The sequence below is a fragment of the Odontomachus brunneus genome, unplaced genomic scaffold, assembly GCF_010583005.1.
Source record: "Odontomachus brunneus isolate Ranch 3 - 2012 unplaced genomic scaffold, Obru_v1 Obru_scaffold_003, whole genome shotgun sequence".
Taxonomy (NCBI): Eukaryota; Metazoa; Arthropoda; class Insecta; order Hymenoptera; family Formicidae; genus Odontomachus; species Odontomachus brunneus.
Genome location: NW_022639453.1, coordinates 864,105 through 889,023, shown reverse-complemented (window position 1 = coordinate 889,023; position 24,919 = coordinate 864,105). Strand labels below are relative to the sequence as shown.

Sequence of the window (24,919 nt, the reverse complement as noted above, 5' to 3'; positions counted from 1 at the left end):
TTAGTATGATATTTCTATAAGGGTAATATATAATTATGTATAGTTATATATAATTTTATATAATTGTATATAATTATGTATGAAAAATTTTTTATTGGGAAAACAGCAAATTATAATAAAAACAAGAAATTATGGCTGAAGGGACTGATAAATTGACAGCGCTCGATAATATAAACGAAGTTAGTATATATTATATATGGTCAGCATATTTATATAGGTTATAACCTATAGGCTACTCTTTGTATCTTATTTATTTATATTAAATTGATTAACTTTTTCGTCTTATGTATTTTTTTCATTTTTAATAAATACATCGCTGCAATCGCTTGCAGCAGCTATATGTCGTCTTCAAACTTCACCTATAATCGCCACTGTACATCTATAATATTTTATATATCTCGATTATAACACTCTATTTTTATACTTATTGCAGTTTATACAGGAGGTTAAACGTGGTGAATAGGATATGGGCGACAGCAAACAGCGTTATAACGCTACTTTGAACTATGCTGAAGTGGCGATAAAACGCTAGCTTTTATTCGCTCCATGAAAAGGATACAGGTGATAGCGAACAGCTTTTAAACGCTGCTTTGAACAACGATGGAGTGGGGTGAAACGCCAGCTTTTATTCGCTGCGTGAAATCGCACCTTCACGGTCGCACGTTGGCCGAAGGCATCTTTCTTTCCGCTGCCGCTTTCTGTACGCTAATTTGTTAAGACAAAATAATTGATTTCTCAAAAACTATTGCGAATATCGCAAAATGGCACAGGACTTTCTTGCTCACTTCAATCCGTTTTACGTTCTCACCAAAGGTCACCATGGGACTTTGGGACACCCTGTATAGTTCATGTTACATATATTGTAGGCAATGCGCGTATAATGCGTGAGACGGGATGCAACCTTATTAGAGGCTCTCTAATCTCACCGCTCATGTATTATTCGCGCTTGCGAATAGCTGAGGATATCAATCTTTCGCTGCTGTTGAATTGAATCAGTTCAATTCGTGTCGCGGATCGTGTCGTGACGTGTAGTGCTGTGTCGCGAGCCCGTCCCAACGACACCAGTTCGCCCGATCCTCGTCCTCCTGCCGCAGCAGAGTACCTCGTCTTCGCCGCCGTTGTACTACTTAATCGATGAGCAAGATGGGGTGTGGAATGGGAATGATCAAATGCCTGCTCTTCATATTCAACTTAATCTTCGCGGTAAGTCTCTATCTCTGAGTGCGTTCCGAGTTGCGCATGAAGCGCGTATTTCCTACAGTATACGTGACATAAACTATAGATAAATGCGCGCATATGCATAACACGGAACGCAGCCTCTCTCTTTCCCTCCGAGCGAAATGCGCGCGCGATCGCATGAATGTTCGTTTCGACGTGTCGTGTCCCATGTTCAACGCGAGAATACTGCCTTTTCGACGCTGATATCGCTCTCGATGACAAGTTGAACAATCGCATTCGAGCCCGGGAACCGCCCTTGGCTGGGTCCTTATAAAACAACACCGCCTCCATCGCTCTCTGTCAGGGTGCGAACCCATGTAGCGGAATAGCGGAGCGCGGAACCAATCACGAGCGTTCCGCAGTTTTCGTTGCACGGATTTTCAATCCCTAAGTACTCATGGAGCGGAATGAGCGTAAGCGGAATGAATAGTATGTAACTAAAATGACTTTTAAATTAATGTTTTATTACTCGTTATTAAATGTGTTTTGTATTGTAAATATTGATTGAAAATGTTAAAATCTATAAAATAAGTTTTAAGGCGGTTGTAACTTTTTGAAATAATGACTTGCGATTGGTTGAGCAAAATCCGCGATGTCCTTATTCCGCTCCATGGCAACTTAAGAACTCCTGTTTATGCTAAAAATGACGGGTGTGTATATATATATTATGCATCCATTTTTAATTAATTAATTGTTAAATTCATGGCATAGCGGTTATGTTGTGCTGAATATTAATAAACTTGGCCAGCTGGATTGTTTGTTCTTCTTAATTTGCGGTTATATGGGCCCACGTCTATTGTATGATAGAAGTATGCATATATTACGCAGTCTGTGACAAAACTATTCCGCAGATTTCGTTAAAACTGCTGAAAAACGCGGAACGCTCGTGATTGGTTCCGCTCTCGTTCCGCGCTCCGCTATTCCGCTACATGAGTTTGCACCCTTAGATTTCGAATTCCGTTCGTCCAAACTCAACATGGCTATAGCTCTCGGATGTATATCAGTTGGACACGGGGCAATTGGACACAGTCCAATCACAAGTTGCTGTTCCAAGGGACCCTAAAAATGTCTCTAATCACACGGTGCTGTGATTGGCTGTGTCCAAATGCACCGTGTCCAAGTGCACCGCTCTCATAGCTCTCCGGGGCTGTTCGTCGCGGGAGAATCACTATTAAACTAGAGACCCTCAAACAGAGACTGGCCATTGGGGATCTTCACGCGATTGGCGCAGGGGATGATGGCCCGAAAAGTGGCGGCATTAATATAAGTGAGAGTGAGAAAAAAATATACTCGTCTCACACTACTTATTGCACTAGTGCAGCAGTGCAGCGAAAAAGTACAGACAAACGCACACTCTTAAGTCTATCAGACTATAGATTAAGATTGAGATTGAATTGAAATTTAGTCAATCAGAGCAAAATTCACTAAGCTCATGTTTAGTGAACTTTGCTCTGATTGGCCAATTTTCAATTTAATCTCAATCTTAATCCGTAGTTTGATACGGGCTTTACGAGCTCACGTATTTGCGGCCGCCATTTTTTGGACCGTATTCCCTAGTATAGCCAGTCTCTGTTTGAGTTTAGGCGACAGTTTCCCGAAAAATGGGATAATGTTATCAAAGAAAATCTCTATACGATACAATTTAAATCTGTTCTTTATAACTGCACTGCTGAACTAATGCAAAAGGTTAGAGTGAAAAAACGTATACACTTTGCCTCACTTCAATTTATTACCAGTTCAGCAGTGCAGTTACAAAGAATAGAATCTTTAAATTATATCGTGTAGAGATTTTCTTTGGTATCAACATTATCCCCTCTACTTTTCAGAAAACTGTCGCCTAACCCTTTTAAAGTAATTTTTGCGGTTGCTAAAGTTAAATTTCGAAAAAGACGTGCGTATTTTGCCTTGCATCGCCTTCTGGATGACAATATATGTTAGTGTCACTCTGCTCCCAGTAGCGCACCCAGAATCTTGAAAATAATTTGCCAATATGCCAAAGTCGTGCCTATAATGTTAGATTCATCGTAGCATTGGCTGTGTCCAGCAGAGAAAGCTGCTTTGCAACGGCTGTAAAATTCGTGAATCTGGTTGGAGTATGCTCTTAATTTTGGTTGAATCCAAGAATGTGTATCAATGGTTGCGTTCAGCAGAGAAAGCTGCTTTGCAACTGTTGTAAAATTCATGAATCTGATTGGAGTATGCTCTTAATTTTGGTTGAATCCAAGAGCATGAGATCAGATAGCAATCAAATTCACGAATTTTACAACAGTTGCAAAGCAGTTTTCTCTGCTAAACGCAGCCAATTAGATTCACGAATTTTACAACAATTGCAAAGCAGCTTTCTCTGCCGAACACAGCCAATGCTACGATGAATCTAACGTTATGGGCACGACTTTGGGATATTGGCAAATATAATACTTTGGGATATTGGCAAATAAATATAATTTTTTATACTTCTTTAATGCAATTTTTTCGTCTGCAAAGGTGTATTTTCGAAAATGACGTAACGTGTGCGTATTTTGCTCTGCATCGTCTCTTGGATGACAATGTTAAAGCGTTTTTTCGTTTCGTGACCACGATATCGTTTGGTTGGTTAGTTTGGTCCACTTAATGCTCGCAATGCCTCGAGCAACAAAGATAGAATGACGCTCGTGGCGTTTCGAACGTTAAGTGGACCAAACTAACCAACCAAATGCTACCGTGGTTATGAAACGAAAAAACGCCTCTAATGTCACTCTACTCTTTCGGTAACACGCCTAGAATGTTGAAAATAATTTTCCAATATTCCAAAGTCGCGTTCTTAACGTTGTATCCACTATATCTCACTATATCTCACCAAATTTTCCAGCTAAATTATTGAGCCGAGATTCGAACCGAGTTGTTTGGTATCCGAGTTATTTGTTTCCAGTATTATTCGTATTATTATAAATTACCATTTCTAATAAGATGAATTGTGGGGCAGATAGTGCCTTTTGAGTCACCTTGATATCTTTAGTGATTGCTGAGAAATTCCAGAAATACAAAATTACTAATATGTAATTTGTAATAATATTGACCCTAAAATAATTTCGATAACCAAATATAAGCAAAAATTCGAATTAAGCGCTTCAAATCGACCGCTATTTTGGTACTGCTGTTTGTTGAAAAAAATATCTACGGCATACTTTTTAAGTTAAAGTGTCGGGAACACGTTTTAGACACTTTCCCGAGCGATACTAATACGTTTTTATGGAGAAAATAGTGGAAGAAGAAAAAATTTGCTCTAACATGCGCTTTTTTACTTTATTTTGCAAAAATTTTGCATAAATTACGATTTTTTTTTAATTTTCTCAATTTTCTATTCGATAGAGTGACATCGAAATTGGTAGCAATGATACTTTTTATAAACAACAGGCCTCATTTACGTAGTAAAATAAATCGCTCAAATCAACGTAAAATTTCAGCACATTTGGGTTAAGAAGATGAGAAAAAGAAAGTGAAATATCGGAGACGCGTGATGACGATGTGCAAATACGAGGATGCATTTCTTTCTTTGCAGCTATGCGGCCTGGCCATACTGACCATGGGTGTCGTCGTGCACCGGATACTCACGCACTACGCCGACGCGAATAAGGAGACTGAAGGGTGAGATTGCCTGAAAATTGTGCTTGTTTTTTTACAATTTTTTTATGACAAACTGAATGAATATGCGAAAGTGTTATTTTGACGTGGATTTATACAACATATAAAGAGAAGAAAAATATAATTTTGATAAGCAAATACAAATACTCAATATAAGTGTATGGTACATACAGTTAAAATATATTTCGTTTTTCTTTTTAAGGTCGTCATTTTGCAATAATATCTTGACTCTGGGTGATTCAATTAAACTGAATTCTAGGTAGAAAATTTCCATAAGTTTGTCGTTATTGGGTGAACCACTATAATAGAAATTGAGTAAAAGTTAACAAAATTGCAAATATTTTAATGGAATATTATAAAAATTTTCAGTTTTTTTATAGTAAAAAAATTAATATTTCAAAATTAAATATTTTCATGAGTTTGTCAGTGATTCACCCGATAATAACAAGCTTACGGAAATTTTCTACCTTAAAATTCAGCTTAATTGAACCATGTTCATAAAAATTATATTTTTCTTTTCTTTATATGTTGTATGAATACACGTCAAAATAACACTTTCGCATATTTATTTTCGTCATAAAAAATTATGAAAAAATAAGCATGATTTTCAGGCAATCTGATCCTTTAGTCCCCTTGACGAGAAAATGTGCCCGTGGATAAGTCTGATCGTGATCGGCAGCATAATATTCGTCATCGCCTTCTTCGGATGTTGCGGAGCGATTCGCGAAAGCTACTGTATGACCTTGACGGTAAGCCAACTCGCGAGGAGAAACTTCCTTTCGTCACGCGATTCTCGGAGAAGTCAAAGTTTAATCCTCTCGGCCTTAACTCGCGCACGAGCGCACCGTCATTAATTAAAACACGAAGCACGACGATGAGTTGGTCCGCTGTATTTGTAAACTCGAGATGAGTCTATAAGTCGGACACGTGACTGATTTTTTCTATTGATAAGGTTGGAACGCGAAGATATATTTGGAATCATTGTATTTATAAACGCGTACGGTGGAATTCCCAGAGTTTTCCTGCTCGAGAGGTGCTTTGACATCGCGTTTGATTTATCGGGAAATGATTATCGAGGCCATTCATCGCTGTCTCTTTTCCGGATAGTTTGCATTTCTGTTGTCGACGATCCTGATCATACAAACAGCCTTTACTATCTACACTTTTGTCGTGAGGAATTCCGACGAAATCGAGGCCAGCATAAGGAAGACGTACATTGACGAGATCTTCAACAAGTTCAATAGGGACCAGAAGAGTACAGGACTCATGAACGACATTCAGGCTGTTGTAAGTTCGCCTCTTAAGGAAAGATCAGTCTTATTACTGCATTCCCACGTGCGTACGCTGCTACACACTCCTCATACACACTGTTGATCGACGATCGAATGTGGTTGATTTTAATGTACTTGGTCATGCTCGCATAGATATATTGACAATTTCGTTAATAGATCTGTATTTCCTGACGGAAAACTCTCTTGCAGGTTGGATGCTGTGGTGTGGACAGTTACAGGGACTTCACGGACAATGGTAATACTATCCCCTTCAGTTGCTGTGACGATCTGAAAGAATCTACCTGTACTCCTAACAACGCCAGCAAGAAGGGTTGCGTGCAAGTATTGCAGAAGAGGTTCAAGGACATGAGAACGACAGTGGGTACCGTCGCTTTGGGTACCGCGGTGGTCGAGGTAAGAGTACTTGAGGGGAGATCGAGATGTAGTCGAGGAAAAAATCAATCTCCAAACAAAAACGAAAACGCGATAATAAAAAAGAGTGAAGGAAAAAAAGTAACGAGACGACCGTGAGAAGCCTCGTATGTCTTATAACTCTCGCGATATCCATACGCGTGATCCTCTCTTGCTTTTCAGCTGATTGGCTTCATCTTCGCGCTCCGCCTGGCGAATTCCATCAAGAACGAGCAACGTAGATGCACCTCTAAGAGATTGAGCGATGAGACTATAGACAAAATGATTAATATTGAAATAATAAGATAAAGTCTATTCTCTTTATTGCTTTATGATAATCAAAATTTAAATGTTATATTAAATGTTTCAAAATGATGGCCTCCAGCCCAAGTCTCCATGTCTCCAGCGGAGACAAGCATTGTACCTATCGATGATAGAACGAGTGGCTGACTAACATTGTGCTTCTGTAATTTCTTCGCACGTTTGCACAATTCTTCGTTGTAATGATTGAAGGTCATTAACAGGCACTCCATACACTTTTTGCTTCAGAGTATTCCATACAAAAAATCTAATGGTGTTAAAACCGGTGAACGCGAAGGCTAAGCCACTGATTATAGTACGAGGATACAAGTTTATCCCACGAAACCATTCGGCGAACTGACAATTATTTGGTACGAAAGGAAAGAGCTTTCTTTACAGTGCAAACGAAAGCCTATCAATGACCTTCAATCTTCAAAACAAGAGCTATTTCAATATTATTCAGTCGTACAGTATAGTATAGTATAGTATAGTTCTGTAACTTAAGATGTCGATATCTCTTGAACGAAGCGTTTGTGAGCAAACTTTAAGAGGAAATTTTTGTTCGTTTTGAGAGAGAGCTCCTAAATTTATATTTAAAGTTTGGCCGTTTAACCCGGAAACATCTTGTATAATAAGTAAAGTGCGCCCGTGAAAAAGAGAGTCAAGACAGAGTCACTGCTCAGAGTCTTTTCTGGAGCACATTGTAAACCGATTAGAGATTCGATAGAATAAAGATAGTAAACGTTAACCTGAGAGTACCTGTAAGCTGTTGTGTAAAACCGATTAAGACGATACGTTTGTTCTTGTGTTTGCATAGTTACTAAATAAGTGTATTAATGAATTGTTTGTGATATTATGGGTGTTTCCAAAATGTCCATGGTTGGGTCAAGTTGAGTTAGTTCCACTATAGTATCCGTTACATATACTACAGTGGAACTAACTCAACTCGACCTAACTCTGGGTATTTCGGAAGCACTCATTAACATTCGTTTATTATATTTAACGGACTCCTCAACGCTTCCTTTAATTGAATAATGAACGCTTGTTCCGTCAACGGACATTCTGCAGTCGGGAAGTTATCCTGATCTTACACTACAAAGTGTAAAGGAAGAAGTAGTGCATTAACGAGGGACGCCGCATCGCGCGGGAAGCTTTCAACGCGCAACAACAATCTTGATGTCATCCTACCGTCAGCGTATTCGCTTATAACATGTGATAGAATACTTACGCTTTATAAGATGATAAATTTTTTTCTTTTTTTTTTCGAAGAGAGCGAGATAAAGCACCTCGTTTCTTCTTCGAGTTTTCCCTCGTTTCGCCAATCGTGGCCAAAGTGCAAGCGTATTTATGACAGGAACAGAGACGGAATAAATATCGAACAGAGACGTTCTTTTCTTTGTCGACTGGAAAAGTTGAAATTTAATGTGAAGCTCGACGTATGACCTGGCAATGAATGTTATGATTACTATTATGAGTTCGATACTATCTTTTTTTTATTTTCGTACGGAAATAATCTCTTATTTATACAAGTATAGATATACAGAGTGATAATTGATCGAGCAACCACCGTATACGGGTAGAACGGGTCAAAATAATCATAAAAGTTATGTATCATTTTGAAATTTTCTCAATATTTATTCTGTAATTAATTAAAATATATAAATGAATGAGCGCATGAGAAGCGGTAGGACAGGCTCTGTATGTAAAATAAATGGCTTTGACGGCTTTGACGGAGTAACGTATACGTGTCGCTTATAACTCCGCCTCGAAATCAGCTGTTTACTCATCATTGCTAAGAGGTAAGCCATTTCTTTTATACACAGAGCCTGTCCTACCACTTCTCGTGCGCTCATTCGTTTATACATTTTAATTAATTATGGAATAAATATTGAGAAAATTTCAAAATGGTATATAACTTTTATGATTATTTTAACCCGTTCTATCCGTACACGGCGATTGCTCGATCAGTTACTGAACACCCTATATACATATGTACGACTATTTTGATACGATATCGCGTCGATTCACGTCTATTCTCGAATCCGTAAAGAAAGAAAACAAATTCGTTACGTAATTCAATTCTGCACAATTCTTGGGATCATTTTTTAGTGTGCTCGTTTGAACAATAGTTTGCGCGCTTTCTTTTTTCAACGAAACAAATGCGTTCAAGCCGTTTTTGCGACAGAGTATTTAGTCGTTAACTGACCGGAGACAAATTGAAATGGGGGAATGAAAAACAGACGAGTGATAGTACTTTGTTATAGACAGAAAAAAATAGAAACAGAAAAGTATTTTAATCTACGAGAAAGAATTCGTCGCTGCCGTGCTTGCGTATTTTGTCGCGAAGCGTACGACACGGCGTGACGATATAAAGCTGGGCGTGGCAAAGAAAATATGTAAATAATTTTATCCAAATAAAGTGTCGATTTTATTCATCGTTTATTCGCATAGACATTATGTGACATCGCTGGACCAATTATTACCGCGGCTCGCGGTTTGATTATTCATTTCGCCGTTTTTCCAATTTTTCATCGTCTTCTCCTTCGATGGTCGACATTAACCATCGTGCACACACACGCGATTGCCGTTATTAACGTTGCTGTTGCTTTCGCTGCAGGGCAAAACTATGTGTGTGTGTGTATGTGAGTGTATATGTATATGTGTTATATGCGTGTGCCCAGCTCTGTACATTCATTAAATAAACGTAGACAACAACAATCGGTTACAAGTGCTTGTTGGATTCTTCTTCTTGGTTTTCTTTTTATGTTCGTATATTGTCGTTATTTATTAAGTTTCAAGAGAGGATAACTTACATCTGCGTGTTGAGCTATGATACATACTATGTACAAGGTCACCATTCGTCGTACACACCGAGTCCTCGTTTCGCGCGATTATCGTTTGACTTTGCTGCTACGGGGAGTTCCGGCTCGATTGGGAATAAAACGGGCGGACGCGCGCTGTGCCGACACCCCAGGGTAGAGAACTTACAAACATCTTAAAGCTATAATCATTAGTCTATTATTCTCAGGCTGCAGGACAGGAGTTGTCTCCTCGGGAAGGTTGTTCTCTGCTCTCTTTCGTTCTATCTTTGATATTTTATTTTACTCTTTCTCTGCGCAATCGGTTTTCTACGTTATCGTTATGAGATACTCGAATAAATAACGACCTTTTCATTGAAAAATACAGTATAGTCATAGGGCATTATGGAAAATAATCTTGGATAATCGAGTCTTGGAATCGTCGCTAATTGGCGCCAATTAACCCTGCGCTACGCATCGTTATAGATTGTAATTCTTTTTTTTTACATAAGCGCGCGAACGAAAGTTCTCTCGTTTGCTACGTTTACGCTGTTGTTAACAGATAATAACGACAATCATGTTTAAAATCGTTTCTCAGTTACTTATACTCTCAAAAGTCAAATGGGCTTACCTTACGACTTAAATATTATCGTGACCATCTAATAATGCAATATATGTAGATATCACGATGATCGCAACTTGAACGTTTTTGAATATTTTCGAAATGTTATCTGGAAGTAAACGAGAAGTATCCTGACAAGCTGCGAGGTCCGGAATAATAAATCTTTAGAACGATTAGAGATAATTCTCCGGTCTAGTCCAAAGTTCACTTAATAATAGATAACGCGCGCATGTCGCAGGGTCGATAAACGCGATCGGGTCAGATCCGCGATTGTAAAGGGATTGAGAATCGTCTTTCACTTGCTTGACTAGAAAAGCAGCAACGCGAGCAAACGCGGGACAACCTGACGTCCGTGCAGCCTCCATTTTGAAATATTGAACGTACTCGTCATGCGGGTATACAGCTACGTGTAAAATATCTCGATCTCTATCGATTCGTTACCCTAAAGCTTATGTACGCTAGTGATATTACTCCTAACTCGATCAAACGCAGAGAAATTCGTTCGCTTTCGTGACGACGAATTTCGTACAAATCACACCGAAGTAATCCCTACCTTCGTTCATACAACAAAGTTATCTTCGTTACCTCGTCAACTTATTTTGTTTTCTAAGCGCAAATGCCTCTCTCTCTCTCTCTCTCTCTCTCTCTCTCTCTCTCTCTCTCTCACATGCGTACACACACATGCACACACATCGTCATCCACTATATTACAAAGTTCGGAAGCGAAATATACAGGCTCGTGTTTTACGCTCTTACATTTCTAAGGACAGAAGGAAATAGTTCGTCACGCGTGGACCGAGTTGTATCGACTAACGATCGCGGCTCTTGACGCTCGTCAACGATTCACGACTGGGGAAAGTACAAAATATCTAGCGGTTCATAGAAAATCGACGAGTGACTTCTTAGTCTACGCTCTCTGTTTAAGCTCATTTTGGAAGGTGCGCGCCGCGACACGCATGTTTCTTCGCACGAGTCATTATGATGATTCGATAACGACTCAATACGCGTTTCCCTTAACAAAATTCAATTTTTCTGACAATCAAAAATCGTGTTTATTAAGTGAAATCTGCCGGTTCTTTCGCAGTGAATCTACTTTTGTGTCACGAAACGTTTAAAGAATTGATCAAAAGAAAAATAGGATTTTCGCGGGATATATAAATAATCTTTTGACAAGGCGAGGAGAGAATATTCATAGAAAGAGAATTTTGTCTCCTGATGTTTTTGAGCTGTCGGAGATCCTGCCTTTCGTAACAACGCCGCGACACGCGATATCCGCGAGAGTTTCATAAAACGATTACAGGATAAGTTCTACACCTACGATTACGCGTCGCCAATGTGCGTTCACTTCGGTGAAGAGAGCCTTTCGATCGTGGCGATTCATGTCCGTCGTACACGCTTTTTAGTGTCACAGGTCGACCACAGCTTACATAATTCTTATCGCTAATTCTGTGACTAATATTTATTCGCATGTACTCACTATTAGATTCTTTTCGTTCGGCGCATCGAGGTGCAGAAGGAAAGCGAGATGATCGTGTCGTCTAGTCGTTTGAGATTGAGAAAGCTATTTAAGGCTACCTTTATCGGGCCTGGATAGATCCAGACAGGAACTCCAGTCTGAATCGATCTGTTCTCGTCGGTCGGATTCCACCTTTGCTTGCCTCCGACTGCACCACGATGCGTTATTTGTATCTCGAATAAGAGGAAGCTCGCAGAGAAAAAGACAAGACGGACTCTTGTCTGAAAACAATAAATCTATCCCGACGCGCCTCGAAGTTACCCGACCTCGGCTCCGCTTATCATTCGGCGAAAAACGCGACGCGACCGCGAGATCATGAAACTCGAGGCGCAGTGAGCGAGATGTTTATAGAGTAATATACAAATCATTCTCACGCCGTAAAAGGTGATGGACGACGTTCGTCGTTTCAACGCACATTTGCAAAATAACGAGTCCTCGTTGACGATGAGGCGAGTAGTTCACAACTAGGCGATCGCTCGCGAATAGTTGCGCACCGCGTTAGATAGGATCAGACGGTCAGGTCATTTAGTTTGCCATTTTGATTAGCTATGCTTAACGAAAGAAGATTCAACAACCTGTGACGAGTCTCTTCCCGGTGATTCGCGCGCTCCTCCGCTTGGAAATGACGTTTTCCTCGCTTTTACTGATAAATGTAATTCTCACACTTGTAAAAGAAAAAACGGTTGAACTTTTGTGATAGAAAGATACGAACTAAGCTGGACTCGTGGAGTACTTGAACTCTAAAGAATCGAGACAACGCGCCGTTCGCGCCGATCGGGAAGAGCTCTCGCGTCTGGAAGAAATCGGGGCTCGCTCGCTCGTTCGTTCGTTCGATAGGCCGTCGTCGCCGTCGTCGCCGTTGCCGCCGGTGCCTCGGGATCAGCTCTAGGTTAGCGGCGAGAGCTTCATGACGTCGCTGTGGAGGTCGGCAGACGACGCGTCGTCCGGGTCGAGCGGGCTGCCGTCCGAGCCGAGCGAGGAGGGCGCCGCGACGAACTCGTCGAGGAAATCGAAGGAGGCCACCGCCTCGCGCTCCTTGTCCCCGTAGCGCACGAAGAAGTCGTCGCCGCGGCCGATGATCGATGGCCTCGACGAGCCCCAAGTGGACGGCAGTCGGAGGACGCGGTGCGCCTGGGCCGCCGACGCTGAGAAACCAAGGGCAGCGGGTCAACATGCCTCAGACTTGACTCGATCTCTTTTCTCTTTCTCTCTCTCTTCCTATACCGGCTCTAGCAGACACAGAGTAGCTCGGCTTAGCACTCTCTTTCACGTATACACGTCCCTCTCTCTTTCTCTCTTTCTTTTTTCTCCCCATCTTGTTCTCACTCTTATTATTATCTTTTCCTTTCTCTCCCCTTCTCTCTTTCTCTCGCCTCCTTTATCCGTCTGTCTATTCTATCGTCTCTCTTCCACCGTCGCCCCACCGCACCGGTTATCACTCTCCTTCGCGGACTTTACGTTTTTCTTTTCCGTTCTTTTCTTTTGCTTGGAATTTAGGTACTTGGCGGGTGCACGACCGAGTGGATGATGCATGATGCACGTCAGACAAATCGCGCAAGACAGTTTGTTTTGCGAGTAATCCGCTCGTACGAGGGATCTGTCCGCTCCCGCACGTGAAAGATAGCGCTAAGCTTCGGTTAATCAATTCGGTAAAAAAACATATAATACATATATATTACAATTGATGATTCCTAAAAATATTCATTCTGTGAGACACAATTATCTCCCCTGATATAGTAGAATATCTGTCCTCGGACGAGAATTGCTTCTTGGACACGCTACGCGCCGCTTGTCTGACGTAGTTTGCTGTACATGATTGTGAATTCGCCCGCGGAGACAATGACAAATCAATTAAAATGTGATTAGGGACGCGTTACTTCCGTGAAAAGGAAAAATCCAACCGTCCGATTTGGTTACACAGCTCGCGGCGAAACAAAGCGTAATTAAGGAATGCGATGAGGTTAATGATCAAACGCAGGCGTGTGACAAAATGAGGTACAGAAAAATGATGTACACAAAGAGGAGGATGAACAGCGCTGAAACGGTCTTGCACGTGCCAATAAAAATTCGATAGTTGTCGACTCCACTCGCACTTCACATATCGAGAGAGAAAGTAAAGTATTCTCGATTTACCCTGACGCAATTCCACGAGACTCTTCTAATATTTTTTTCAGCGCGTTCTATGTAATATCCGTATTCTTGCATCACGAACGCCTTGTACGTGTCGCTCATAATTGTGCATACGTATTTTGAATTTTTGGAAAAACGCTGGAACAGAGATACGCACACCAATTTATATTCGCTCTCTCGTCCGAAAGTCTTTGGGCATTCTCGTCGCGCTTGGAATTTCGTAATCGTACGTTCGTGGATAATATATAGTCGCATCCGTAAGAGCGCGTTGCTTATCCAAAAGGAAGAGCACTTCTTTTGATTACACGTTACTCCACCTCAGTCCGTCAGTTTTGATTAAAATGTACATCCACGATGAATAGCCGCCCTCCCTTTTATACTTAACGCGCTTTCAGTATTTCGTTCCCAAGATTTTCGGACGACGGCACGTGTGCCAAGTAGGTCACATGAATATACGCGCACACGCATACGCGAGACAGGAGATGGAATTGCGTGAAGGCGCTTCGCCAGGAACGATTCTCTTCCGGTTAATAATTCTGTTAGTAAACCAATGAAGTAAGTCCGTCGCAGTCGTACACAGAGTTCACGTGGTGTGCGAGGCCAAAAATAGGTCCCGGCGGAATGTATTCCTCCCAATTGGCATGTCGCTTACAGAAACTGATCGTCACTAAGCCGAACTACGTAGCTTTTCTTGTGACAATCAAAGCACACCGCGTAGGAGCTACCATCTGAACAAAAATATGGAAAAGGCTATGTACAGCGAGGGCTACTAGGCGCGCGAGCGTGAGAATAGTGAGTGGTGGGTGCCGATTCTGTAGATTGTTGTATCTTGCGTATGTGTTGCGAGTATGATGTCGGCTTCGATGTCGTGTATGTTAACACTTTTGCGACCAATGACAAGATATTATCCTGAAAGGAAAATACCTAAGAAATAATAAATATTTATTCGGCGATATAAAAGAACTTAGATTTAAATACATGTGTTATCAGTAGCCACCGAATAAATATTTGTTATTTTTTAGACATTTTTTCTTAGTGTAAATCCTTGTGTGATTAAAAAACCGTAGACATTGAGTATTGAGTCTTCTTCGAACGAAGCTGAGCTACAAATGGGCTCAGCCTATCAGCTCGTTTATTCACCGGTCAGTAAAGTGTTAACTCTAGCCAGGTGTCGTAGTGACGTGTGAGTGTCGTTGTTTGAAGCTTACGGGAGCAAGCGCTGTTCACCACCTACCGAATCCTCGGAAGCGTCGTCGAGTTGGTCTCCTCCAGCGTTGGATAGCCATACGCAGTGACAAACGAGTGTCTGAATCATTACTTCTGTATTGAGAGAACGTATGAATGTCCAACACTGGAGTTCCATTAATCGGAGTGCTTCAGGCTCAAGCTTCTTGCACACTATTAACGCTGGTCGGTTAGTGCATTTCGTACGTATATAGCGAGACAATAACCTCAAAAAGCGTAATGAGGGCGGTTAATGATAGAGAAAAGTATCAGTGAAGATGAAGCGTTGAGAGAGAATAACGGACAGAGAACGCAAGTAGTCGAGCTTGTGAGCTTCGCGCGAAAAGGTGGCGGTGAGTGGTGATGCGCGAAACGGCACGCGGCAGAAGTGTCTACGGAATATAGGCGCCCGACTAAATACCTTTCTTTTGTCGTCGGTACCGGTGTAATCTGTGCAAGTGACGGTAATCGGGCGGCTCGTCCCCCGAGTCGCTGCCCGCCGAACCGCTGCTCGACGTCGCCGAGGAACTTTCGCTGCTTGCTAACATCACATCTAAGAGATTGGCTCTGGCCTAAATCAGAATATTACGTTTACAATCGCGTTGAGCAATGAGCATAGATAAAATTCAATCTGCTTACTTATTCATCTATTAGATTGATTCAAAAGTCTCTTCCTCATAAACACTAAATAGATATTGATGCGGAGAAATCATGTTTTAAATAGAAATACATAATGTTGACAAATGAGAAATATGTATTGTATGGGAAAAGATTTGTCAATCAATCTAATATCTATCGACGGGCAGCGCGCACCTTGGGGTCGGTGAAGTCAATGTCGCGTTCAACGTGAACCCATCCTGTCGGGCAGCAGCAAGCAAGGTCCAGTTTCTCCAATGCTACCTGAGACTCATTGGTAACGGCGTTGTCCTCGCCTTTCCGAATCATGCGATTCAACTCGTCTATAACGTCTTTGGACGTGGCGCGCTCGTGGAAGCTCAAAGTCCGGTCCCTACCCTCCACGAGGAGGGTTGCTCGCGCCGGGCTGACCTGCAAAAGCATGTGCGATTGTAATTATATCGGATGGAGGGTTGTTATATTAATTAGTCGCGTTACATCGTGAGAAATCTGTTGCATTTTATGACACGACACGAATGACTTCTTCTTCTTTGTTTTTATTTTCCTTTACATTGCAAAAATTAGAACGCGGAATAATAAAGTGTAATTTCTTACGACTGTACTGGGTGTGGAGGAGGTCGCGGCTTCCTCATCTTCCTCGGGCACAGCTCCCAATTCTGACGGCGCGACCGTCGTGTACGAGATGCCGCCGTTACACGACACGGCGCTCACGATCCTCTCCTCGGGTGCCAACGGCGGCACCTGTATTTGATCGAGCAGCTCGTCGTTGCTGCTCATCTCGGTCGCGTTCCCGGTGTTGTTGCTCTCCTGAGCGACCGGCCCTTCCGCCTCGGTGATCTTCGTCTCTGCCGTGGAATCGCTTTTGCTGCTACCTACTTCTATAACTGTTGCAGTTTAAGATCTATTTAGTCATCTTCTAGCATTATCAGCAATCTCAATATTTTATTACGTTTACTTTTCAACCTTTTCTTTCGTTTCGTTATACAAATTTACCCTTCAATTTGCGCCTTATATTTCCTTTCTCCGTTATAATTATTGTATTAGCAATAATTTAGTCGAGCTTATAGTCGAAAGTAAGATGATTAACCTTCGGTCGAGTGAGACGCGGCGTTGTGAGGTTCCACGGGATTGTTCGGCAATTCCGCGAGGTACATCTGCTGCTCGGCGATGAACGACAGGACGCTCTGAAGCGCCTGCTCCCTGTCCGGCGGCGGTCTCCCGCTCCTGGACGACGTGCTGGCCAGGCTCTTGGTGCTCTCGAATTTCACCAGTCTGTAGAAGTCCCTGGTGAAGTCGGTGCCGATTGAGGGTGTGTCGGGATCGTCGCTGCAGCCGGAGAGCGCCGCCGACGACCTCTTGCTCGAGTTCTCCAGCACTCCCTCTTCACTGCTCCAAGACGCGCCGGGACTCGACGCGTACGGCCAAGGTCCAGTTGCCCTCGCGTCCATCAGAAGTGCGACCTGCATCATGATCACAGCGATGAGTTAGCAGAGGCGCGATTATTCGGGATTGGAATAATTCTAGCTAGCGCATGCAGACGTCAAAATCAATCGGATTTCGACGGACTGGTCTCGCCCACGGCACGTTAATAATTTCGTTCGGTTGACTGAGCGAGAACGTAGTCGTGGTCGATCGATATTGCGCGCGCGCGATCGATGAACATACCAGCTCCCCTCCGGCCCTGTCGGCGAGATAACTCGCGCCGTTCCACAGACACTCGTTCGCGTCCTCCTCCAATTCCAGGGGATTATGCTCCTTGATTGCCGGCAGAGCGGGCGTGTTTGTAGCCGGCTCCTTCCACATCGCCGATTCATTTTGCACGAGGTCCTCCGTGGACAACGAGAAGCTCCAATCCTCCAGCTCCGCCCTGTCGTACTCTAATTCGAGCAGGTCTCGATGCTGTTGCGCGCTTCTGCTGTCGTCGAGCCTGAAAGTCACGATTATACTTCCTCATTGATATTAGCATCTTCAGTTTCTTATTAATATTAATATAAATATTAATAGCGAACGGATTAACATTAGAGCAAAAATCAACGAGAGTCTGTCAAAGACCTCCAACGAGAGACTCGACAACATTGAGATGCATGTAACGACTGATGTTAAACAGTCATGCGTGTCCAGCCCGTTTTGCTTTCTCACGTTCCCCTAAATCAGAGTTCCACAATCCAATGCGATTACACGCGCTTGTCCTGCAAGGACACGTACACTGAGAGATACGGGAGGGGGTGGGGGCGACAAACCTGAGCCATTGTTGCACGTACTCGGCGTCCCAGCCCTCCTCCTCCACCAGCAGCAGGGAGGACGATCCCATGGGGCTGGGTAGCTTGTACGGCGTGAAATTGGTGGTAGTGGTGAGCTTGAGGCAGAGGTGGCTGTCGGAGAAGCTGCGCATCACGTGCTGATAAGGCAGCAGCTCTTTAGTGGGTGGATAGCTGTGGCGCGGATTGATGCCCACTGTGAGGTTCAGAGGTAGAAAAAGAACGTCGGGGTCGCCGGCGTCGAGGGCGACGAGACGCGCGTCCGGCGACACGTCGGCCTCGGTCTCGTCAGTGGCCTCCTTGAGGTCCTCGAGGCCGCGCGATGGCTCTTGACGCGTGCCCTCACCCTGAACGTCACTGGACATGGTTGAGTAGCCCTCGTCCCGGTTACCGCTCTCTGGGCTCTCGCTACCCTCCTCCTCCGAGGGCTTTTGCGCTGTAAAACGGTTCTCGATCGTGCACAGTTCCGATGCGGATGAGAAATTGTGGGTCGCGAACGCGAGGAGGATAGAGAGAACGGCGTACGGTTGCGTTTGATTCGCCGTTTAGTTAAGTGTTGCTTGAACTTGAAAAGTCTTTGAATTTCATCAAGTGAAGTTTTACTCAAAACGAGACTGAACATTCACTCGAAACGAATTTGTTCTTGTGACAATGAAATACATCAGATTCACTCTTCGATTTCAAGTGAAAATATTTACTCGACGATTTATAGTGAAGAATTCATTTTATAGTTTTTTACTCACACAAATAAACTATACTTTTTCACAAATAAATTTTCAAATATTTTTCCTCAGTATATGTATGAAAAATTACAATTCTCCAAACTTCGAGTGAAATTCCATTCCAAGAAATTTAGAGAATAAGAGATGAGATATCCGGGAGGGTACCGAGAGGTCTGCTGCGTCGACATTTGGTGGCTGCCATCACGGGTATCTGCAAGTTTAAGGAACGGGGCCTCGAGAGGGGCACCCAGGATGGATCCAAGCCCAAGGCGGCCACCAGAGCGGCTGGACCGGCCTCGAGAATTCCTTGGATCAGTTCGGTGGGGCTACCAGGACTGGCAGCCTGCGCCAACAGTCCCGACAGTGCTCGGTTCTGAGCCTCGAGCTCTCGTATACGTCTCTGCAATGCGCCTATTTCCTCTCTGAGACCCTGAAAACAATCCGCCCACCGGCAATTAGTACTCTTTACTCTAATGGTCTTCTCGGCAATACATCAAGTTCAAGAAGCGCATCAGCGGGTTAGGGGAAAGCGTGTTAGCGACGGCTTAATCCCTTCGAGACGATTTCTAAATACAAAAAGATACATTTACGTGATTTAACCAGCACCATGACGAAACCTAATCGCGTGATCTTACCTGCAAATTGTGCTTCTCATGCAATTTGATCTTTTGACGAGAAATGAAATGTAAATATGTGAAGGATGAGGATAGTGCGCGCCTGTAGTATTCTACTAGTTTCCTAACAATTTTAATAAGAGCTTTCAATAAAACAATCTTCATGATAACGTCTGCGTAGAAAATTCTCCGAGAATTTTTTGAAAATAGTATCCACGGTGTCTCGAAAGGGTTAATATTCCCGAATGATATCCTGTAATACGCGTCTTCAGGGCGCGGCAGAGCTGCGGGTTGCTCGGAAGGGACGTGATCGTGTGAGACAGTGAGAAAAAGAGACGAGAAAGAGAGAGAAAGAGAGGACGTGTGGTAACGAGAGCATAGCGATGAACCTTTTGGGATAGGAGGGCGCGGACCACCTGGTTGGCGACGTCGTCCAGGCACCGCTCGTACTGTCGGCGCTGGGCGTCGGCGTCTCGCGCCAAGGCCGCGTGTTCCGTCTCCAGGGTCGCCAGTCGTGCCACCAGCGCGGCGTGCACTTCACCGGCGCATGCTGCCTCCAGGCCGCGCAGCTGACCCCGCATCGACTCGTTCTCCAGCTGCAGCTTCGAGATCTGCGCCTGGTACTGGTGAACGCGTGCCTGCGAAAAACACACGGTCAGTGTTGTCTCTGTGTGTTTCGCGCGATTGCACACGCGATAGCTATTACGAGTAATATTTTATTCAGTCGTACGGTTGATTAGTGTAATGCGCAATCTATCGTAATAGAGCGTATATCGAGAGATATACCGCACGCGCGCATACTGAACGCATGACTGGTGTCTCTAATTATTATGAGTCCTCATAACGCCGCATAGTTATTATTAACAATATTTTATTCATGCAGCGCGCAGTAACGTGACGATTATTGTAATCCAAAATCTATTACGACAGCGCAGAAATGATCGCGGTCGCGCGTACCGCAAATTAGCGTCGCCGTTTACGAGGTGTTGCAATGACACCGGCTAATTATCATTTATTATTGGTCTTTTATTAATTTAACGTCGTAATGATCGTTATAATTAACTAACGTTGCGCGCGACGATTATTAGTATCATAATTGTCGCACCACGGAGAGAAATGCGAGACCGAAAAATTGCCATTAATCGGCGGGCCATTCGACGTTCGTGACGACTTGAAGCCCATTTAAAGCGCTCAAGGATCGTAATCCCAATCTTAATTTGACGTAAAGGCGACGACATAAAATTTCGCGAGCAAAGGCGCCGCGAGATGTACGTCCCGTAAATATATCCCGCCCATTATTGGCGCGTATTTGAGCTCAATTCCCAGTGGTCGTTAAAATTTAGGGACTAATGGGTTGTTCGATTCTATCAAGCGGTTGGAGAGAGAGTGACTCACTTCTCTCTCTCTCTCTCTCTCTATTCCATTCTACTCTACTCTCTTGATCTCCGCTGGGACCTTGCTTACGTTAAAAATATCGAATTCAGGCTTCTTGACATGACGGTCGCTTAAAGAATTGGACAATATTGCGGAGATTTAAATATCGTGCGCAACGAGCGAGCCGACACACGCTTCTCTCCTCGCAATTATCTCGACAACAACGAGTTCTCGTTATAGAACGGAACACACACCGCTCTTAAATGATTCATTCTTAAAATACCAGGGACTTCCGACAGCCTGCTTATGTCCATTCTTAAATGGGAATAATTACGGCAGACGCTCGTGACGATTGCCATTTGCCGCTCAAATTATCCGTTCTCGCGAGGATACACGTGGAGAATACTCATGTCGCAGTGAAGGATTGCCGCGTGAACGCGCGAGGCGCTCGTCCGGGTATGACGACCATGGACGACTCGTCTCTTTGTTCCCATTGCTTCATTAATTAAAGGAGATGCTGGATGCCGACATAATGCAGTAGTTCGCACCATTCCTCTATTTGGCACAAAACTGCAAACGTATTTGCAGAAGAAACTGTACAAATATCAGTACATGACAAGGCACCAAATATCGTATAAAAAACAGAAGTTTTTAAATAAAAAAATTCTTTTTTATAATATTTGGTGCCCTTCCATATGCACTGACATTTGTACACTATGGGTCGGTTTATCCAACCTCTTGCTAAGCTAACTAACAGTTAAATCTTATGTCTGTTTCTATCTAATTTAAAGTAGAAACAAAGACAGACGTATGAGTTAACTGTTAGTTAGCTTAGCAAGAGGTTGGAAAAACCGGCCCTATGAGAGAAAAAATATCTAGCAAATAAAAAAATATTTATTCGGTAGATACCAATAATAATATTTACTTCGAAATAAAAAAAATTCTCTTGTATTTAAATATAGCTAAGGTTAGACGCTAAAGTTCTAGGAAAATGCGTCATTAATATCCACCGAAAAACATCTCTTATTTTTTAAATATTTTTCTTTTCTGCGTGTTTTTACTGTATAAAAGCATCGTTTGCAATTCAATGCAACCAAACAGAGAGAAACAGTGCGAACTACGGAACTGCCGGCATCCAGCGTTCTCTTGACGACTAATAATATCTTACGAGCTCATCCAAAGTTTTCTTACTAAGTGGTTACTTCGCGAAATGTACTAACTGGACGATTCTAATCCCCATTTTTCCATTCTACAGACTTTAACCTTCGGAAACTGTTTCCATGGATTTCTGCTATAAATGTTTTATAAGCAATAATTTCTTTATCAGACACAAGTTTCTCAAGTTCTTCTCAAACTGTCGTGGCTATTACTCGCGCGGCGTTTTCCTTTCCCTCCCTCTGCTTCTGCGATGCTTAATTTTTAATATCATCGGATATAAGAAGGCTCGCTTTACACCTGGGGTCCCTGAGTTATCCAAACCCACCGTTGCCGAGAGTTTCCTTACTCGCCGCTCTCAAAACGGAAGTAATTACGTTGCGGTGCTCGTGACCGTTCGCCACTTCTATTATACCGTTCGCCTCGAATCGCGAACGACTCGGGCTTTCAAAGGTAAAAGAAACGAAAGAGAGAGAAACGAAAGAACGAATTGTTTAACGGCGATGAGCTTTTCCGCGACCCGGCCGGTACCGAACGATAATAACCAGCCGTTATTAGCAGAAAGGCGTTTAACGTTGAATTAGAGCCGCGGAGACCTCTGTCGGGGACAGGGGTGCTAATAGAGGGTGCGTGTGTCTGATTTATAACACTCGGCCCTTGCTAACGTCCGCGCACCCCCGCATCGCGTCGAGAGAAGCAACGATTTTCTGTCGTTCCCCGGCCCGAGGGGGAATAAAAATGCGGACCGGCCGCCTTCTGCGAATTCTCGCCGACACATGTGTTAGTCCTCGCTACACAGGACGTTCCAGAAAAATCGCGTCCCAACTTAGCGCGAGTCGATTGATTTTCCTTTCAAATTGACGGGACAAAAGAAATCCAATCAAGCTGAGTTGAGATTTTAGCCCTACTTTCCGCGCGTGCTCGAGTTGTTTAACATCTATATATTCTGAAGAACGAGTGTGTATTTAAAACCCGTCTCACTTGACGCAGAAAACGTACAAGATGCCATTCGTGACTTTTAAAGAGGACTTCTCAGCAAAGTTGGTAGATTAAGTAGAAAAAAAGATAAAGTAAAATCCAAAAAGTTTGACGTAGCTTCAGAATGGCAAAATAGGCGTTAAATAGAATAATGAGGTTGAAAGAGTAGGATCAAAATTTCGCAAAGTCGGATTGAATAAAATTAGAAATATACTCCTTTCTCTTCCAAACGTATACAATGAAGCGGGACACTGTGTTTGTCATTACAACGCGAGGAATTCTTCGTATTCTCCTCATTCCGCAAATACCAAAGTAATATTCATGTCACTCGCTGAAAATGAAAGTTCTCGCAGCGATCGCTTTTCCCAGCCGCCGTAAATAAAAATTAATCTCGCAATTCTGCTCTCTCCGGCGTTTCCCGATACAAACTCTAGCAGTCTGTCACTCGATTCGACGAATCGACTGTTCTTTGTTCCTCCGTTTTCCTTTTTTCTCCCTTTTCGCAGATTGTCAATCTCGCGTGCAATGAAAATATAGAATGCGGGAATGTTGTTTCGCTGTGTTTGTTCTGTAACTTTCAACGACAACATTGTTATCGCTGAACGTCGTCGCACAATTATTATATTATGTGTCATTATATTTGCATGATGATGCGTAAGGAAACGACGTGCGTTAGAAAATTATAGAATACGTCCGTTGCGATCAATGAACAGTGATGACGCGTAAGGGCTAAGACAGAGAACAAGACATAACTGTCGTAGTCGTGGATGTAAAGTAAAGCAGAGAAAAATGTAAACGTAAGATAAATATCCCAATGCTCAGACATGTACCTAATTCCGGACACTCTTATTATTTTGAATATTTCTCTAAATATTTTATCTTTCAACGTTATCTTTAAACTAAATATAAGTATTAAATGTATGTATACTAATATGTATGTATTGTACGTTGAAAGTAGAAATATTCATATTCAAATATAAAAATAATAATGTCCGGAGATTGGTACATTTATCTTAAGTCATGAAAGGCTATTAGTCTCTCGTTCTCTGCCTTAGCCCTAACTCGAAACGAAAGTGGCTGGTCGAAAATCGATCTGTCGAATGACGCTCGAGCTATCCATCGATTGATCGATCGATAATTACGCGGAACGGAGCCGATAGATGGCGTCGTTGTAGCGCAACGGCGCGAACTTTCGCGGCGTACGATATCGGTTGCGCGCGCATCTTCGTTCTCTTTGCGACGAGCAGCGGCCGTTGACACATCGATCGACATCGCTCCGCATTTTGCGCGTCCTTTACCTGTCGAAAGTGAGTTCCCGCGCGGAAATAAGTATCGGGAGTGCTGAGAACAGCGATCTGTGATCGTCGGGACGTAAGGTGAGTACCTTATTTGTGTGTAATCTCCTTGTTTTTGGTAAACATAACCGGCGCATGCCGCGACGTGTCAAGCCTGCGTCTATCATTCATTGTTATCTTCGACTCGTTCAATTGGTAACAGAATCGAGCGATCGTCGGATTTTATTAGTCGGGGATTAGAGATGCAGCGATAATCAGGACGAAAAGAGAAAGATAAAGGGCCTCTTTCCAACCTCTTAGAGCCGGTTTTTTTCAGTGATAGTTTAAACTTAGATTTCAACTTAAACTCTGTTTAAACAAAACAAATGCGTTGTTAAACTTGAATCCAAGTTTAAACTGCTATTGAAAAACCGGCCTTTAATAAGTTAACTAAGGCTTGGTCTACAATATGCGGAATAAGCCGTACGAATTAACTAATTATAGTTGATTATTACAAAATAATCAGCTATGATTGGCCTATTCTTACGGCTTACGACACTTGTTGTATTTAGATCATACTTAACAGTTAACTCATACGTCTGTTTTTGTTTTTTCTTTAAAGTAGACAAAGATAGACGTATGATTTAACTGTTAGCTTATCAAGAGGTTGGAACAATTCGTCCAAAGTAACGCCGAATGTGCGCGGCATCGAATCTCGGGTGGTAACGTCGGTCCGCAAAAATAGAGAGAGAGAGAGAGAGAGAGAGAGAGAGAGAGAGAGAGAGAGAGAGAGAGAA

At 42.9% G+C, this 24,919-nt stretch overlaps 3 protein-coding genes and 1 long non-coding RNA gene across 10 annotated transcripts in view; 3 read left to right on the top strand and 1 right to left on the bottom strand.

Moving 5' to 3' along the window:
• The window catches only part of LOC116844308 (CD63 antigen-like), a 28,924-nt gene extending 20,929 nt beyond the window's left edge, over nucleotides 1–7,995 (top strand). The window contains exon 6 of the mRNA XM_032815709.1: nucleotides 7,951–7,995. The gene's annotated coding sequence lies outside the window, so the exon portion shown is untranslated. The remainder of the gene's footprint in view (nucleotides 1–7,950) is intronic.
• LOC116844298 (CD63 antigen-like) lies at nucleotides 865–7,569 on the top strand. Of its 2 annotated transcripts, none has more exons than XM_032815677.1 (6): nucleotides 865–1,203; nucleotides 4,757–4,842; nucleotides 5,468–5,588; nucleotides 5,947–6,126; nucleotides 6,321–6,524; nucleotides 6,705–7,569. In XM_032815677.1, exons 1-6 carry the CDS (start codon nucleotides 1,135–1,137, stop codon nucleotides 6,828–6,830), a joined length of 786 nt encoding a protein of 261 aa, XP_032671568.1. In that variant the 5' UTR covers nucleotides 865–1,134; the 3' UTR covers nucleotides 6,831–7,569. The 2 variants fall into 2 exon arrangements, with proteins under 2 accessions (XP_032671568.1, XP_032671578.1); XM_032815687.1 differs by lacking the exon at nucleotides 865–1,203 and adding an exon at nucleotides 3,125–3,151.
• Nucleotides 7,996–9,225: 1,230 nt separating the features above from the next.
• LOC116843654 overlaps nucleotides 9,226–24,919 on the bottom strand; it is a 307,139-nt gene continuing 291,445 nt past the window's right edge. For 3 of the 6 annotated variants that reach the window (XM_032814240.1, XM_032814250.1, XM_032814288.1), the window contains 9 exons: nucleotides 19,731–19,979; nucleotides 18,893–19,157; nucleotides 17,988–18,441; nucleotides 17,413–17,674; nucleotides 16,835–17,207; nucleotides 16,342–16,631; nucleotides 15,925–16,158; nucleotides 15,533–15,683; nucleotides 9,226–12,902 (listed from right to left, as the gene is read on the bottom strand). In XM_032814240.1, the coding sequence (XP_032670131.1) occupies nucleotides 12,643–12,902; nucleotides 15,533–15,683; nucleotides 15,925–16,158; nucleotides 16,342–16,631; nucleotides 16,835–17,207; nucleotides 17,413–17,674; nucleotides 17,988–18,441; nucleotides 18,893–19,157; nucleotides 19,731–19,979 (2,538 nt within the window). In that variant the 3' untranslated portion in view covers nucleotides 9,226–12,642. Of the gene's footprint in view, nucleotides 12,987–13,408; nucleotides 14,616–15,532; nucleotides 15,684–15,924; nucleotides 16,159–16,341; nucleotides 16,632–16,834; nucleotides 17,208–17,412; nucleotides 17,675–17,987; nucleotides 18,442–18,892; nucleotides 19,158–19,730; nucleotides 19,980–24,919 lie in introns of those variants that run through there. The other 3 variants (XM_032814259.1, XM_032814279.1, XM_032814270.1) reach the window with 3 other exon arrangements.
• The window catches only part of LOC116843674, a 154,641-nt gene continuing 153,810 nt past the window's right edge, over nucleotides 24,089–24,919 (top strand). The window contains exon 1 of the long non-coding RNA XR_004377913.1: nucleotides 24,089–24,224. This is a non-coding gene — a long non-coding RNA (uncharacterized LOC116843674). The remainder of the gene's footprint in view (nucleotides 24,225–24,919) is intronic.

Excerpts from the sequence above, each read along its gene's own strand:
- LOC116844298 (XM_032815677.1), top strand. The coding sequence starts at position 1,135 with ATGAGCAAGATGGGGTGTGGAATGGGAATGATCAAATGCCTGCTCTTC. Across the intron at positions 5,589-5,946 it reads GCTACTGTATGACCTTGACG|TTTGCATTTCTGTTGTCGAC; the intron begins GTAAGCCAACTC and ends TTTTCCGGATAG. Across the intron at positions 6,127-6,320 it reads TGAACGACATTCAGGCTGTT|GTTGGATGCTGTGGTGTGGA; the intron begins GTAAGTTCGCCT and ends ACTCTCTTGCAG.